The sequence below is a fragment of the Hippoglossus stenolepis genome, chromosome 4, assembly GCF_022539355.2.
Source record: "Hippoglossus stenolepis isolate QCI-W04-F060 chromosome 4, HSTE1.2, whole genome shotgun sequence".
NCBI lineage: Eukaryota > Metazoa > Chordata > Actinopteri > Pleuronectiformes > Pleuronectidae > Hippoglossus > Hippoglossus stenolepis.
The window spans coordinates 7606154-7624590 of NC_061486.1; the positions used below are offsets into that span (position 1 = coordinate 7606154).

Genomic DNA, 18437 nt, shown 5'->3' on the forward strand with positions numbered 1-18437 from the left:
CAGATGTGACAAAAAAATAAAATAAAATCACATTGCATATTAAATTATTCCTCAAATTGTTTCTGTAATGTTAGGTATTTTTTAATCCACGTGTTTGTTCACATGTTCATGTTCCTGGTAAGTTTGTTTTTTTAATTAATAATTTAATATTATAAAAATGGTTTGACACTTAATGATTGAGAGGTGATGATTGGTTGAGAGCGTGTATCAGCGGGACCTTGATACTGTGGCTCTTAATTTATAAAATGTAGTACATAAGGTCATGTGAGTTTTATTTTGAAACTTTTGAACCCATTCTCTCTGACCAAAATAATAATCCGTGACACTTTAAACCATATGCATACTGATTTATTTACTTCACATTCACATTACAGTTGGTCATTACTGCACTGCTACAGCATGAAACTGTAACATACAAAAAGTGCTTCTGCAATTTGAGTTCAGAATCACAGTCAACTTCCTTCCAGACTTTCAGGTTTGTTTTTGCACACAACACCAAGACAGAAAAATGCACAACCATTAACGTAGTTCCCTTCAAGTCCCGGAATCACAAATGCCTATAAAATACAATTTAAATACCCGGTATCAGGTCAGACAGTGCAAAAGACATTCAAAGCAGTTAATTCAACACAGATCATAAAAAGGTAGACGTCTGCCTTCCAGCACAGCAGAGATGGTTCGAATGCTGAAGATTTACAAGAAGATAGTAAAACCACAACAGCCACAGAGTTTCATCACAACAGACCCAAGGAACGTAATTCAAGCACGATAAGAGGCTCGTCATCCAGCAGCTCGGGTTCCAAGGGGAATAAAGGAAGTCATGAATAGAATTCCTCTCAAACAGAAGCAACAAGTGACATTAAAAAGATGTTTACAGACGTCCTCCGCCAGTGTTTCTCATCATATTGCACACCTTATAAATACGATTATTTATTCTGCTGCCGTGGAAATCATCTGACAGAGCATCATTAAATTAAATCACCTTCAGTTTTACAGTTGACCTACATGTTAAAGGTGATATGATGAGAGGGCAAAGGAGTAACAATAACACCACGGATGGTAAATATTTAGAAAGAGGACGTGAACGCAGCCTAAGTTCACTAAAGTGTGACGGAAAAGGAGGTTTGAGGATATAAAACAATAAATACAGAGGGATCCAGTGACTTCAAACGTCCTCCTTTCGCTTTCTGCCCAAGGTGAGCGCCCCCCGCGGCGGCGCCACCTATCTGATGGTGATTAGCCCGTGTCTTGTTACCATGGCAGCCGCAGCTCAAGCTCAGAGCAGGTCAGGCAGGATGAGGCCCGGGGGTTTGGGCTCCACACAGTTAATCCAGAAATTGGCACAGCTGGCGTGGTACTGGTGGCGCCCGTACAGCAGCCTGAAGTTGTCCGTCTCAGAGTTGAACGCCTGTCAGAGTGAAAGGGTGAAATATGAGAAACCCCCGAATCACAAAAGGCGAGAAATCCATCCGTGCGCACAGGAGGAACATAGATGTCTACACTCTACTGCAGCACTAGTCTGCTCCACAAAGCCACAACACAGGGACTACAAGTTGGAAAATAGAGTTTAAAAACACAGTCTGACTTTTTGACACTTTACTTCAACATCTAAAAAAAATATCCCAAACAAATAATGGTACAAAAATGAAACTAAGATCAGGTTAATACCAAACTGCAGTGACTGCTATGTCTATGTGATTAGCAAAATCAAATCGGGTTCAAACTTCATTTCAAATCACATTAATTGAATGTATTTAATCAAAGAAATTAATCAAGGGAAGTGAAGTAGAAACAAAATCACACACTGTGTCTATTCTGCCTTTGATATGAACAGTGTCGAAATGAACAAAGTTAGTGATGATAATTATTAAAAAAAGACTAACAGTCCTAATAGTGCATAGAATAAAGATCTAGTGCACAGTTTAGTTCTCATAGATAGATTGTCTCTTCAGTGCTCACTCTGCTCTGCTGTTATACTTCATTTCATCACTGCTTACCTGCAGGAATCACTACAAACACACACTTATGATTGATCGACCTCCTACATCGTTAAATAAGGTCACAAATGTTGATTCAGAGCGTGAATCACATCTTTCCTGAGCACAGCGGTGCCACAGCTCAGCTTCTATGTTCGTGACCCTGCAGCACATCCCAGCAAAGTTATGCATGAGAAAAGCCACCTCTGGTAAAAGAGGATTTAGATTTGCAGGGTCTTGCAATGTCTACTAGGAAAGACTCAAAAGTTTTACTTTCCACTTTGTTAAAATGGCCTGTATGAAAATGTTTGTAAGTCCTTGGGGGGAAAAAACGAGGGTGAAAACCGCACTTAAATAATACAAAACAAGTGTAAATCTCTTTAGAGCTGATGCACGAGCCCCATGCTGTGAACATATCACTGATCACGTCTAAATTTAAATGACTGTAGAAACCGAATAAACAAATCTACAGACTTTCAGCAAACCTGAATATTAACACTGTTTTCTGACTCATGTCTGAATTCAAAGCAGCAGGTTCCTTGGTGCTGTGACACACTTTGCTACTGAAGAGACCTGCGGAGACAACACGGCCTCCTTGGTGTTTCTGTGATTGTGGCAGAATAAATAAATGTTCCCCACATGACACTGAAAGAGACACGAGGAGCTAAGACCCAACACAGACTCAGATACATATTTGGCTGCATCTGCTCGTGTAAGTGTTTCATCGCAACAAATCTAAATTTTAATAACCGTAATGAACGAGCAAGGTGATGCAGCAGCTGAACACTTCTCAAAAAACGTTTGTCGCTGTAAATTATGTTTTCACCGACAATTAACGAATGAATTTGAATTTGAAACACGGAGCTCTGACTCTCACTCTGCGAGTCGGCATGTTCACTGGTCCCAGCTGTAGCACAGTGTGTGCAATCAGGAGATGCTAATGTGTGCGACGTGCGGTTTGAGAGTTTGCATCCCCGGTGAAATACTGGAGCTGGAGCCAGAGAGAGAGAGGGATGAGTCATGTGCAGTGAATCAGAGCCTCCCACACAGGAGGAGAGGGGACACATTCAGGAAAGCAACAGCTCCATAGAAAACAACCACAACACACCGTGAAGCCAGATACGTCTCTTCCACCTGCCCGCTGGATGAAGGACTTTCTCACGCTGAACTCAACACACTTCCACTCCTTCTCCCGCCCTCCTGTCAGAGGTCTTTTGTGCCCTGACCTACTTCTCTCTGCTCTTGGGACTGCCAACGCTGGAAATGTTAGAGGGTGGTCACACAATGACGCACTGTATAACCTCCTGTTTTCACTGCAGAGCCTTTCCTTCTCAAACTCTCCAACTTCTCTCAGACTTCACCTTCATGACACCTGCATGATTTAAACTGGTGCTGTTCGTAATTAAACCTCTGAAACAAGAGCCCGGGTATTCAGGCTCTCCAACCTGGAGCTGGTGAGATAAATGAGCGACTGCTGATTCACCTGACCTTTGTAGCTGCATTTAAACGCTGAGGAGCCAGACTGAGCCACACCCTGATTAGATATTAAAATCGGCTTTGAATCTACACTCTGCTGTTCTATATTATCTGATATTCTTATAGGAATAAAAAAATAAAAAAGGCATAATTACCCTTGACTTGCTGTCATTGTTTTTAGTCAATGCCTGTAAGCATAAGGAGTCAACATGTTGAGGCATATTCATGCAGAGCCCGGAGCAAACAAACGTGTACACAGAATGACAAACACAAGCAGAGCAAACAGCGAGATAAACTGTTTCAGCCGGACAGAGCTCCCGCTCAACAGAACGTCTGGGGGTGAAAACATCAAAGAATCGGAGTTGTTCAGGGTTCGGACACGTTTTCTGAGGCGATTGATCTTTATTATTGATCGAAAATTTGAGTCTGTGGAAGGTACGTTCATAGCATCAGAGCTCGGTTACTGTTGTTAATCGACACATCTGGGCCGTAGGTGGAAGTAAACAAGCTGCCATTACTGCGAAGGCACTTTCACTAGTAAACCCACAAATAACACAGGGATGAAGAAGAATTGGATTGTTTAAGGATTTTTTCCTTTCAATAAAACAGAGCTAAAAAAAAGCTGAAACAATAAGTTGATTTGTCGACTGATTGATCAAAACACAACACAATATTTTGGACATTTGAAGAAAATATTGTGTATTTTGTTTTTTTAAATGGCCAGATTAATCTTTGGAGAAAATAACCACTTGTCACAGCCATTGTTATAACAGTTTCAACAAATGGGCTGTTCTGTTGAATGGAAAAGTCACTAAATCTAGATTATTATTATTAAATCCTCAGGTTTTTATCTATATTCTGATGCAACTTGCCGACAAAGACGCGACCAGGAGCCACTGGAAACAGTGCGATCCGTTGAGTTTACCAGACAAAATCCCACCTTTAATGTGTCATGTGCTTCTGATTTAGAACCAGTGGAGATTTTAAAACCATTTTCTGACATTTGTAGTTAATTATAGTAAATATATAAAAAAATCCTTAGTCTAAAATGGCAGTAATGGGTAGTTTCAGCCCTAATCTTATTTTAAGGAAATGTCACATTTCTTGTGATTACGATGCAAGAAATAATTATGTTTAATGATTTAAATTATAAGCTTGAATTTAGCTCCTGCTGGTATTAATGAGCTAATGTGGGCTGTGGACTGGACAGACACAGTTCTTCGGAATTAGTATCTCACAAAACCTTTGTTATGACCAGTTCCAGACAGTTTCGAGACCCAGTAAAAGCCAGCTTTATCTGCTAAGAGGAGGCATCTAATAACTGTGATTAACCATAAAACATCTCTGCTTTCACTGTCAGTGAAAACATTTTCTGTTCAGCTCTCCACCGCAATAATGGCAGAAGTGCAGGACAACCCATGGATCTGTCCGTTGTAAATATTCAGTACAGGGGAAAATAGCAGGGAAATCTACAATCATTTGTGATGAGTTTTTGTTCATCTTTTTTGGGGGGGAAATGGATTTGATCAATTCCCAGACTTTTCAGATCTGGTTATTCTTCCTTTAGCCGTGTAAGAACCCTGCTAACCTGCCCCATCAAAGCATGCTGCGATTGGGATGGGCAAACTAACAACAGATTTATGAAGCTAAATGTTGTCGAGACATTGAACATTCACAGATTAAAGTGTCAAAGTTTGGATCGAAACTCGAATCAGCTCCACGATCAACACCGCACACACTCAATAATCAGTCTAAATCCTTGAGGCGCTTCAGGACCTGCATTAATATAAATAGCCAGAAATGCTAAATTATTCAACTTAAAATCCTTTTCAAGTGCTTCTCCCTATAATTGCTCAAATTAGCATTTATCATTTAGCGGAGGAGCTGGAGCCTCATTAGCTGAGGAGTATCGCTTATGATAAAACTTTAAAACTGCTGCTGCCTTTGAGCTGCCGGTCGCCCATCCCGGCCTCCAGCCGACCCAAAACTACTGCTCCAACAGGACCAGGGTGAGACTGAGATCTTCAGCCCTGACTAAATATTACAATATGATTATTTGGCTGAATTTGTATCAATAAATCATGACCATTTATTAAAAAAATTAAAATTCACAGCATGAATTGAGCAGGAGCCATTAATCCGTCAAGCGTTTTTCACATTTCTTTAAAGCCACTGGCACATCAACAGCTCCACCCTTCTGTACCTCTGGTAGAAAAACAAATCAGTGCCTCTTCACTAAAGGACAATGCAACAATCAGCGCTGTCTGCTGAAGCCAACGTGTTTTTTCACTTCATTATACTCTGAGGGGTTGCTATTCTCCACTTGGCTTTTATGCATTCTTACCAGTGAGGCTCTGCCAAAAATGTAATTAAAAGATGGGTTATTAATCTCATGCTAGTGGCACAGAGAACAAAATAAAACTGCATTAATTTCAGCCTGGCTGTATGCACGCAAGAGTCAGAGGTGTGAGCGAGAGTGTGTTTGTGTGCTCAGGTCTATTATCAGCTGCACTCCCTGCTTATGACTAATGCGTAAGCCACATCTGCTCGCAGCCTAGATGCCTCTCAGTCAGCCATATCTTGCCCGCACCAACCATCTGGCTCTGGCGGAGCAGCGGAGGGAACACAAGAAACAATCAGCACCGCCACCCTGCCCTCGAAACCTGCAGGGTGTGTGAATACCATTAATGGCCCACGTCGATGAGAATCACAGCCACCGGAGGTGAGGAGTTAGACACAGAGTGATTCTGCACATAGTGCCCCAGTCAGAGTAAATAAGTGAGCAGAAACACTGAGGGTTGTTAGCAGAAAGTCAGAGAGGGGAGGAGAAACCTCGAGATGGAGGCGACAGAAGCGAAAATGAAACCCTTCCAAGACAAAGTGTCGACCTTGGTGGTCTTGAAGAACCAATCCCAGAGTGTAAAATCCCACCCTGAGGTGCCAAAGTGACAACGCTGCTCCCTCACTTATTTCAAGAGCACACACATCATTATCCCTGGACACTTTCTGTATAAACGCCGGGAGACAATGACCTACATTGACAGTTTGCTAAACCCCACCCTCTGTGATTAGCCAATAATAGGCAACTGTAACTAGACACAAGGTGCCTGTGTCGTCTATACAAGTCTATTGGCTGAGTCGTATTTCTCAGGAGTTGAGTCTCACATGAGCAGCTCTGTCCTTCTCTTTGTGGGATTTGGTGGAAGTTTTACACACCAGCCACTGTTACATGAAATAAGTTTACATCGTAAAACTGCAACATACTTTTTGGAAAGACTTACAAGTCTTCGACCTGGTTCATCAGATAGTGAGGATGCTCACTTTTTCACTGAAAGTTTTAAAAACATCTGGTACAAATGAACTGGAAACATTGACACATAAAAACATTCTTTTCACAGACAAGATTTTCAAATCAATTCATGAAATGAATGTTGGCTTCTTTTTAGTCAACGAAAAATCGATGGTCACTGGCTGGAAATGAGAAGCCGCTCGTGTCCACTTCTGTTTGAAATCAATGAACCACTGAAAAGATACCGAGAGCTTTTGGTGGTAAATCTGCCCTGATTCTAAACTTTACTGTGTTTGACCTGTGGGAGAATGAAACAGCCCGAGTTACTGTCAATAACTAGTGTTGGTGGGGTTTAGTGAACAGTCAATATACGTGTGTTTTTGGTTTATGCTTTCTAACTGTGTTTCCAGGCACTGGAACTGAGTCACTTTGGCCCCCGCTGGGCTTATTGGTAAGAGAATAGGACCCCCAGGCCCCCAGTGGGACAGCGTGGGATGAAATTAGGTTGACAGTTTCATACTCGTTTAAACAGACGTCCAATAGTGCTTTCTTCTTTGTTCTGCAAGATGTTTCAAAGTCAAAGAAATGTCAGTCGTTACTTGCTGATGATGAGAAGAACATTTAATTTAACAGTTATTTTGTTTGCTTGTGTGTGTGTGTGTGTGTGTTTACACACCTTGCTGCGTGAATCGACGTTGAGCAGACACACTCCACACGCCAGCTCCTTGGCATTCTTGATGCCGTGCCTCAGAATACAGGAGGAGAAATCTAGGGAGCTTTCATGAGGCTACACACAGGCACGAACAGAAACACAAACACAACACTGGATTCACTAACACTTCATTATGTTATTGGCAGCCAGTCTATTGTGAATTGAACTTCAATACTCTATTATCATGTGTTCTTGAGTAACCTGCACATGAGCATGTAAACAAGTCTGGGTGGTGATAGAACACAGTAAAAGCAGCTGTATACATGAATAACAGTTTTCTGAGCTTTGCAACTGTCTCGCTCTCTGGTAGATTTATTATTTTTTCGAGTGTCTTACAGCGAGCTTGGCCAGCGACATGAAGCCCGTGAGGTTGTTCCATACACGGCTGATGTCCTTCAGCAACTGTTGCAGTTTCTCAGAGCTCACTGCCGTCGCCTTGATGCCCAGCTCCACACGCCTGGTAACGCGGTACACTTCCACCACACCTGAGAGAGAGAGAGATATAACACAACCACAAAAATTATAAATATAATGTTTAGTTGCTCTTTTGTGTTCCATTTTCTGTGTTCAGTTGCCGTGACACGTTTGTCGCTCATAGCTCGTTAAAAGCAGAGAAACACAATAAGGGAGCAGGACCTTGTCAGACCAGGCAGAGATAAGCCATCACATCATAGCTTGTTCTAAACTAGTCCTTGGCCCTGTGTCCTTCACAGGGTCGAGGCCACTCACAGAGTTCTTTAACAGCCTCTTGCTCACAAAATGAAGCTAGCATTGGCTTGTATGGCGGTATAATGGTGCACTGTGGTGTGTGTTTCCTCACCCAGCAGGTACTCCATTCCCTGCGCAGACTGGATGACCTCGGTGCAGACGGAGGAGCTGCTGATGCTGTTCAGGGTGTTGTTAGCTTTGGTGATGACCTTAGTGCAGGAAGACAGAGACCAGAGTTAGTGCTTAGACACAATTTCAGCTCCTCATGGTCGTCATTATCATAAAGCAGTTGACCAGCAGTTTGTCACACTTACAACCTCAGCTAAGAAGTGTCCTGCTAGAAAAATATATTACTGATTCAGACCAGATTTGGGCTAAGAGACAACTGCGAACTTCTTCTGGGACTGATTTGTCTTGTTCACTGTCTCACTGACTGTTGGAATATGAAGAAGACAAATTCTGCTGATATTCAGGTTTATAATTATAATTAGAGTTTTCATTTGAAAGGGTTTACATGCTCCAATGATCAGAAAACATCACTTTCCTCATAATGTCCATTGCTGCAGCTCCTCTTTTCAGCCGCTGTCTTAAACACTTGGTTTAAGCTCCTGTCTCTGTCAACCCCCCCCCTCTGATGAAGCCCAGTCTGATCTGATTGGTCAATCCCTTCCATGTCCTAAATCCTACAGTTAAGCTTCCGGTGGTAAATAAGCAATTTGTCCTAAAACATAATTTGATTGTCCTTCACTAACAACAGGTTGAAAAGCATTTCAGTGGCTTTTTCTCTCCTTAATTATTCTACTGTTTGTTTAGTATAGTCCCTCTCACAATACAGTCTCACCACGGGACGAGGTCAGACACAATACACAAACACATACAAACCTCCAGAGCACTTTCCAGACACCTCTGCCACTCGTATGCGTAGCGTTCGCTCTCCTGCAACAACACAGCACAAAATTATCTCGAATGAACACAAAGACAAAACAGAACAGAGGACAATTTTCCTGAGTATTGAGCTGAAGTCTGGAGGTTACTAGGCAGCAGATAACATGTGGTGCGGTTATCAACGCGCCCTCCTCACCTCCACTTCCCCAGTCAGGTCCTTGTACTTGTCCCTGATGACAGGCAGGGCGGGCTTCTCGCTCAGGGTGTTAGATCGGTCTCTGAAGTGCTGTTCCGGAGCTGGAGACGGCGGCGAACGGCCGATCTCCTTCTCACCCAAACTGTGACTGCGTTTGTGGGAGCCTGAGGCAAAGACAGGAGAGAAGAGAGAGATAATGTTAGCGAGGACCACAAACACATATACAAACTTTTAAAAAAATAATTTCATCAATTTAGTAACCCATAGCGATGACTCATTTTGAGATATGCACCCGTTTGTTTGCAATCATTACACTGTCACTCTGTTGCAGCTATTTCCTCCCGGACAAGGACGGCGTGAGTAAACACTTAATTTGTGACTAACAATAATTACGTACAAAACAGAGGCACAAATATGCAGCTAATGAATTATTCATAGGGACTCACACATGGACGAATTTGGGCAGGGTACCTCAACAAACACGGGTACAAACATATGCTAAACTCACTATTCCAGTGGGGCTGCCAGTGAGAGAGAGTGTGTGCGTGTAGTCTTGTACAGCTTTCTTTGTGAGGACCAGTTTGAGCCTACAACCTACGGAGTGAGGACATTTTGTGAAAGTGAGGACCCGGTGTGTGTGTGTGTGTGTGTGTGTGTGTGTGTGTGTGTGTGTGTGTGTGTGTGTGTGTGTGTGTGTGTGTGTGTGTGTGTGTGTGAGATGAATCATCCTCCCCATATGATCAGATCTCTGTTCCAGTTGCTGAAGATGAGTAAGTAAAGTCCTCTACTTCACACACATTAAATCCAGCATATGAAGATAAATCAAAGGGATAAATGTGCTTTTATCATCATGCAGGAAAAGACTAATAAAGTATTTGTGGAACGTTACACCAGTAAACAGTGTTTGATAGAAATAACAGCCTTTAAGTGGATATGGTTAATTTCTGCCCATGGATTTGTAGTCTCTGCTCATCTATCTCATCAGTCACTGCCATTGGAGCAGGGCCGTCATCTCAACACTGCCATCTAATGTCTGACAGCTTTAATACAGATCTGACGGAGCCGTCGAGTCGGAACTGGGAGGGAGAAGAAGCTTGAGAATTCCCAGCTTTAATAAGGCCAGGTGAGTAGGGTTGGACGGTGGAGTCAGAAATTTGATTAAAAACATGAAGCTAATCAAATTTAGATGTTAACATTCGTCCTGAAACAATTTTTTCAATGATCATTCCATCTTGAAAATGTGTCAAAAATGTGGATAAATAATTTGTCGTGTGAAAATACACATTCACATGTTGTAGCTTCTTAAATGTGAGGATTTACTGGTTTTCGCCACTGGTTTATGTCGTTTTGAATTTATTACAGAGACGAAAGAAGAAACCAATTTGGCGACATTGTCTTGGGATTGGTACATTTTTATGGGCATGTGATTAATATGACCCTTGATTAAGCAATTTATTAACTAGTTTTATTAGTCAATCAAATATTCCCAGAATCCAAAGTGATGTCTTTAAATGTCTCGTTTTTTTCCTATCAACAGCCCCAAAATATTCACATTACATGGAGTAAAACAAAGCAAGATAATCAACTAGATTACACAGATTGATTAAGAGATAAGTCAATTATAAAGAATGTTTGCATTCAAAAAGGTGTGAATGTGACTGGCTCACCTTGAACGCACAGGTCAAAGGTTGCCAGCTCATTCTTGATCATCTCCTCACTGGACTTGACCTTGGCCTGAGTGCTTGCTTTGAGGAAGTCAGACCTGCCAAACTTGGGCTTGTCGCCCTGGAAGGCGGCAAACTCATCTGGGGCTTCACTCTGGTTCCCCTCTGAGCCTGTTTCAGCTGTGGTAGCGGGCGAGTCGGATTTTTCGGAAACGGTACTTGCAAAGTCCCCGAAGTCGTCCTCATCGTCAACACCACCATGGTCACCAGAGCTGAAGTCAGCGAAGGGTTCAACTTCTACCGAGTTGCTTGTGATGTTCTCGGCGCTGCCAACGGTGAGCTCCTTCCTCTGTGGTGGGCCTAAGGATGGAAGAGAAGCTCCTTCCGAGACTTGTGGCCTTCTGACCTCACCCGACAGACATTCCTCCCTTTCTGACCAGTCATAGCTGGTCAGGGTGCTGATGCCCGACGTGCCAAACGGGTCAAATTTCAGGTCGTCTCCTTCTGTAATGACAACACAGATATACCAGTGGTTCCTAGGAGTAGCACAGAAGCCGTCATGATAGGATGTCGATTAATGAGCCTGAGAAACTAAAATTGCTGTTGATTATCACTATGTTACTTATCCACTGTTGAAGTGATATGCGATCCTTTAGTCATAGTGAGGTGTTGAGGAAAAAACCCTTTAAGGGTCAGTTCACCCAAATTACAAAACATATTTTTTCATGTACCTCTAGCCATAGAGATAGTTTTAGTTCCATTTTTTAGAACATCTTTCTAAAAGCAATAGCCCAGTTACCCTAATTAACAGACCTCACTGTGAACAGTTTTCTTCAGCACTACTCAACTAGGGCTGCACCGACTAGCCCCTTAAATGATTAGAAAGGAATTTAATTAATTTCTCAAGTGAAGGCATCACACGTTTGCAGCTTCTCAAAATGAAGGATTTGCTTCCACTCTTTGTCTTACATGTTAGCAGAGCTGAAACAATTAATCAATTATTTGATTGACAGAAAGATAATCTGTAACTATTTTACTAATCGATTAATACTTCAACTAACAAATGTTAAACATTTTCCAATTTGAGCTTCTTTGATGAAAGGATTTGCTGCTTTATTGTCTTATAATACAGTCAATTGTTTTGGATTGATGAGAGAAAATAAGATGATTAATGGCGGCACCTTGTGCTGATGTTTCATTGACTAAATGAGGAATAAATTAAGAAAATAATCAGAGAGCAGATTATGGTTGGTTGCTGCCCTTCTTTGAACCAAAAAGGAAGATGTAATGAAAAAGACATTTACGGGCTATTCAGAGAATTGTTGTTGTTTTTGGAGAGAAATGTTTCTGTTGAATCTCTAATATGTAATTTTTTACTTAAATGAAACACAATTCACCTCCATTGTTCTGAGCTGGAGGCAAATGTTTTACAGATCTATGAAAACACGTGGAAATAAAACCAAAATCTGCTTAATGTCACTGCAGAACAGTGAGAAAATACTTGTTTATCTTTGTTTTTGGTAATTTTGGTGAACTGACCATGTAGCTTGACATCTATCCCACGTTCTGCATCGTCAACAGTGTAAAGAATGAGATCAGATGTATTGTGAGGTATTCCCTCCCCATATTTTACACTTACACAAAAGATATGAAAACAAATGCTGCAATAATCTGGCAATGACAGATGTTATTATTCAACACATTGATGATCCGATGCAGCTGCCTTGTAATTAGCCTTGCAGCTGAATAATACACGTTGTTACACACACCATGGAACTGGAAGAATACATCCTCCCACCCATATTTTCGTGAATCGTGTTAAATAATTCATCTCAAGCCGAGTAAACGCGTTGTTTTGAGGCCTGAGCTGAATCTTGAACAGAAAATTACTGTCAACAATTTACTTCAACATGCTGCTGTTTTTTTTTGTAGTGGACAAATCCTCGGCTCTGTTTTCATTGGTGACAATACTCAGAGCTCATCTCCTCATACTAAATCCTACGTGAAGGATGTTCAAACATTAATAAAATCTCTGTCACTACTTCTCCTGTGTGTCGTGCCTTGTTTTGTTTGTGATCAGTTTTTTAATGACTAACACTAACTGACAGATCTGTACACCTTCCACACATTTGTCAACACTTCAGTATCCACGTCTCCCTCTCAATTTCTCTCACACACACACACTCACAAACACACAAACCGGCACGCTGAACCCTTCCTATTTTGCATGACAGAACCCTCAGGTGCAAAAAGCAATTTGTGAAATTGACAAGGATCTAGAGCTGTAAGCCTGACATCGCATCACTTTATGGCCTTTCGAGAAAGGAAAAAGGAGAAAATAAGACGGTACGCATTTCAGCAATACCAACAATAATATTTATTACAACAACATGGGTAGAGAGAAAGAGAGAAAGATCACAAAGTACTGTGAAAGAGGTCTATCATTACAAGAGGTTTGTCAAACTAACACTTTGTAAAATTAGATTTCAGTCATTTAGGATACAAGGGCATGCAGAGTCAAGAGAAAAAGGAGGAAAACAAACAGCCAGAAGGTAAAACAAAGAGAGTCCGAGGATATAGAAACAGAAACCAGAATGAGAAGGCACATTCACAGACTAAAATCAGTAATTCTGGGGAGATAACAAACGTTGTTTTAATATTAGCATGTAAAGCAACAGGTGTTTGTTTTTTGGAAAAAAGATTTGATTACAGAACATTTGAAAAGCCAGGTTGAAAAGAGAATTCAAAGAACAAGCTCAAGGCAGGAGGCGTTATTAACCCTTTGAGGACCTGAGGGGAACACATGGTAAAATAGGTTTGTGTACAAACTGCACTTAAGGAGCAGCAAGGACTTTAAAGCCACAATTTAGGAGGCTCTTTATACATTTTGTCAATTGCGAAATAAGATAAGTTCTGGTGTTTATTCTAGGAAATTTAGGAGGAGTAGATCACAACATCTCCATGTAAACACGAGAAGTGACATCGTTCAAGCACTCAAAGGGTTACAGAAAACAAAGAGGGCCGTCCTTACACCTGACATCCCAGACAGGGCCTTAATTACATCTATTCACAGATGCAGAAACAGATTTAAAGAGACAGTATCCTTTTTCTCTTGCTACAATAATTGTTTGTCGAAATCGGCCTAATTTGCACAAACTCTTCCCCAAAATAAATAGAACATCAATATTTTCTCAAGACAGAGTTCAGATCAGAGCATGAACCTAAAAATACTGTAATGAACATCTGAATCTGACTAAATACTTTAAGCTACATTTAATTTACATAGTTGGGAAATCACAACAAGGTCAGGGAGTCTTCCTAGTGTCAAAATAAGAGCTCATATTCCTGTAATAAAAATACACTATTAAATCTGTAAGTATACATTTTTTTTCCTTCGATAAAAACAACTTGCAATACTGTTATGCATAAAATGGTTATCAGGTATTACTTTCTTGTCAATTTCACAAATTGAAAAGGCAGGCACACTGCAGCAAAAAGCAAGGCAGGAAGGGTAAATACTAACTTCATTATGTTGTCAGAGAGCCAGACCGTAGAGCCACACATGATTAACTCATGCTGCAATAACACAGATAAGGTTAAAAAAAAAAAAAATTAAATAAAATCAGATTCCTTTTGTGCTCCAGACTCAAAAGGAAGCTTTCAAAAGAAATACTGTCTCTTTAAGATTGCGTACATGTCCAGAATTACAGTGCAAAGCGTGGTGAGGTGCTCGGCCTGCTACAATTCAACTTCGACAGGTTAGTCCCAGAGCTCTCCAAGAACAAGAACAGCAGAAAGAAGTGGAGGAGAAATGTATGGTGGAAACTTTTAGGAATGTATCCATGTTTACCTGTGCAACTATTTCTACCCAATTAACAGAAGCCCTAATATTTAGCTGCATCTCCACAGAGTGTTTTACTCTCAGTACAGAGGGGCCTGTTTGGGTTAAACCAAATCTGACTCCTGTACAGGAGCTGAAATAAGGCAATGGGGATGTTTACATTTATGATTTCCTCTGGTCAAAGCAGGAAATAATTATGAATTCCTTGGATGAAACTGAGAAATGATCTGATATGTTGAAATACTTAAAGCTGAGAAACATCCAAGCAGACATAAGTGTGCTCAACTCGACAGGTGAGGACATCGTCAACTTTCTCAAGCCACAGAAAATTGTCAAACTTACTTGAAAATCACAAAAGTCTTAATTTGCAAGGCTTTCACGTGATTAATCTCAGTCTTAGGTTATATTAAGAGTTGGTCTTGAATGTTTTTCTGTGAAATATGAGCCATGACATGGAAGGTGAGACGCTCTGTGAATAAATGATGAGCACTGGAGAGAGGAAGAGAGGGAGCACTGACATGGACATTACCCAATTATTAAAGGTAATGAGTTGGATTATCTTTTAGTAAATGACGCAACAAAACGTTTTAGGTAAACGTTAACTCCACTTTCATGGATGTGAGGTAGAGGGGAGGAAAAAACCAACATGATATTACAGAATTATCTCATAATTAGAGCGCCATTTCAAATAATACTGCATGACAAGTCTGATAATACTGCAGGGTAATACAACAGCTGACGCACATCTCTGCTGCTTTCTCAACACAAAATATAGCTGTTTCAAAATAGCTTGGTTGCTGTTGTTGCATGCACAATGTCCTATTTATGGTAGAATTTCATATTTGGCTCTTAAAATATTTTTATCTGGTGCACAAGCAGCACAAACCAAACGTCAACAGCTCAAAAGGTGAATTATGGCTTACAGATAAAGCTTTTAGTAAACTGCAGCCTTTTGTGCAAAACCTGTGATTAAAATAAACGAGAGGACATCGCCACAACAACCCCTTGTACTTGTCTGTATTCTATTCAGCCTCTCTGTGTCCAACCACACACACGCACACACACAGACAAGCACGCACGCACGCACGCACGCTCAGACTGAACTGTGGAGACAAAACGCTCACTATGGGGAAGCAACGTGGACATAACAGACAGGAAGCTAATCCGAGTCACAGACAGCCACCAGGGACGTCATCTACAAACTATTCTGCCATCACATTAAAACCAGGCACACATCATTTGTCAATGAATAGAGATGCGCCGGGACACTAATAATATATGCAAATAAATAGGGAGGGGAATGTTGAAGTAAAGGAGGAACTAAGATTAAATAAATACGTAAATAAATAAATAAATAAATAAATATGTTGATGAATGATGAAATGTAGTATGAAAGATATAACATGATATGTTATTGATGTAGGGTCATGTCTGTCTTCTGTTTTTGAGCATATGAAAAACCTTTACTTGCTCTCTGATCCCTTTTTTGTTGGCTCAATGGGCACCGAGGAGGAGAGGCCACTGCTGGCCATGGTATTAACACTGTGTAACCCGTGGAGCCTCACCAGAGCAAACGCACTAGTTCCTCACCTGTAGCCGGGGGCTGGTGGGCAGAGAGACCCGGCAAATCCAGAGAGCTGTCCGACATCACGTGCTTCAGATCCCCGCCCATGTCCGACAGCTTCATGTCGAGCTGCACTGAGAGAGCGTCCTCGGAGTCATCTTTTCCCACACTGCTCCCCCCAATGGACGGGAGGTCAAGAGACTTAACAGAGGCACAGTCCTCTGTGCCCTGTTTGAAAGCAGTCACCTTGTCCACCAGAGTCTTTTCTGAAGCCCCAAGGGCTGTGCAGAACTTCGAGGACTGAAAATCTGCGAAGTCGTCTGTGTCGCTTTTGAGGGATGAGAAGGAGCCACCGCCACTCTCCTTGGTGTCATCGTAGGCGAGGCCTCCCTCCAGAGACAGCTGTTTGAATACGTCGTACTTGTCGGAGTTCTGCTGAGGCCGCTGCTGCGTGGAGGTGTCCCCTTGGACTGCCGCTCTGCTGTCGCCTTTAGGCTCCCCACCAGAGCTGCCGAATGCCATAAAGTCTGCAAAGTCGTCCTGAGTCGCTGCTGCAGCTACGCCCGCTGCTGAAGTTTGAGCGGCGTCAGAGGAGGAGCCAAAGAGGGCAAAGTCACCAAAATCATCTGAGCCTCCCCCTGGAGGTTTGGCTCCACCTGGTCGGAGCACTAAAGAGGGGGGCGCTGACACAGAGGGGAAGGTGCTAGGTTTTGTGTCAGTAGAAGCAGGAATAGACGGAGCTATAGAAGAGAAAAGGTCCATGTCAGCTATGTTGAGGGGGTTTTTAGACTGAGAAAGAGACACTGCTGGCTGCTGCTGTTGCTGCTGTGGTAGCTGTTGTAGAGACTGAGAGTTTGGGAAAGCAGAAGGGAAAGCTGGCTGGAAGATTTTGGCCTGTTCTGAAGGGTCTAATGGAGATACGCTGTCGGCGGTTTTAAAGTCTGTGAAGCCATCATCAGCGCTGACAGACTTGAAATCTGCAAATCCTTCCCCTGTGAAGCAAAGACAACAATTTAAGATAAGTTAAAAAACATTTAAACATCGCAGACAGATATGGGGGGGATATCATACAAAAACCTCAGCTGAAACAGACATGATTCTGTCAGTTTACAAGAAAATAAGCGAGTGGATAAGTTTGACTCTCTGTGCATGGCTCGATCTTCAGATGAACTCTAGTGTCCGAAGAAAAGCAAACATCACTGCACAAAAAACAATGCCATCCAAAGACACACACTACCATGCAGTGAACTATTCAAACTGAAACTGAATATTATCAAGCCACTCTACAAAACATGTCCATCTTAACCAGTTGTAAGATCTGTTTACATCTGAGTGTAAACTTCTCCCAGAGAAATGACAGTGGTCAAGAAGTGGTTCTTAATCCTTTTTTATCAGATAGAAGACACATTTGACTTGTCAAATTCAAACAGTATTGGGAATGATACTGACTGCAAATAGAGATTTATGAAAAATACATTAATTACATCAGTTTCAAGTTTATTTGCTACGTACTACAACCTTTTTGTAAATATCTCAGTGTATGTGAGCAGGTATATTTAAGCAGAATTGGGAGCCAAAGATTATTCTTACAAGATGAATTACAGATATCTTAAAATAGTTTTCTTTACAGGAAAGATAAGGTCCAACTGTTCAATAGTTACTGAAATTACAAGTTAAGATGGGCATTTTTTTGAGAATCTTCACGTAGGCAATAAAAAACTTCAGCAGTGATACCATTTCTCAGTCTTCTTTCTCAAATGGATGCAACATGACATTGATATAAACCACACAAAAAAAGTCAGAATGCATCCTTGAGTCTCAGTGGTTGTATAATATATGCACTGCCTGAAATAGAGAATCTGTTCACACTCGTGTGAGGTGGAAAAGAGATACAGTAACTAATGGGCTCATTAAGGAGATGGAGCCTGAATGTGCCCAGGAAAGGTCACCGCAAAGCATGACTTACTGGAGTTGTAAGAGCCGTCCCCATCGGAAACTGTTCTAATGAAACAGGGCCGGGAAACACAACGGTATCAACACTGTAGTAACCGATACAGTGTAAACATGGAGCAATATTAACATGGCATTGTAGTGACCGGACAGCTTTACCCAAGTTACAATAAAAC

General features: G+C 41.5%; 1 protein-coding gene across 6 annotated transcripts in view; it reads right to left on the reverse strand.

The window, feature by feature from the left end:
• Positions 1 to 332: 332 nt before the first annotated feature.
• synrg (synergin, gamma) overlaps positions 333 to 18437 on the reverse strand; it is a 33247-nt gene continuing 15142 nt past the window's right edge. For 3 of the 6 annotated variants that reach the window (XM_035153875.2, XM_035153873.2, XM_035153869.2), the window contains 10 exons: positions 18278 to 18307; positions 16338 to 17303; positions 10910 to 11410; positions 9243 to 9406; positions 9044 to 9097; positions 8274 to 8370; positions 7790 to 7938; positions 7418 to 7528; positions 7262 to 7300; positions 333 to 1408 (listed from right to left, as the gene is read on the reverse strand). In XM_035153875.2, coding sequence (XP_035009766.1) covers positions 1277 to 1408; positions 7262 to 7300; positions 7418 to 7528; positions 7790 to 7938; positions 8274 to 8370; positions 9044 to 9097; positions 9243 to 9406; positions 10910 to 11410; positions 16338 to 17303; positions 18278 to 18307 — 2243 coding nt within the window. In that variant the 3' untranslated portion in view covers positions 333 to 1276. The remainder of the gene's footprint in view (positions 1409 to 7261; positions 7301 to 7417; positions 7529 to 7789; positions 7939 to 8273; positions 8371 to 9043; positions 9098 to 9242; positions 9407 to 10909; positions 11411 to 16337; positions 17304 to 18277; positions 18308 to 18437) is intronic. The other 3 variants (XM_035153870.2, XM_035153872.2, XM_035153874.2) reach the window with 3 other exon arrangements.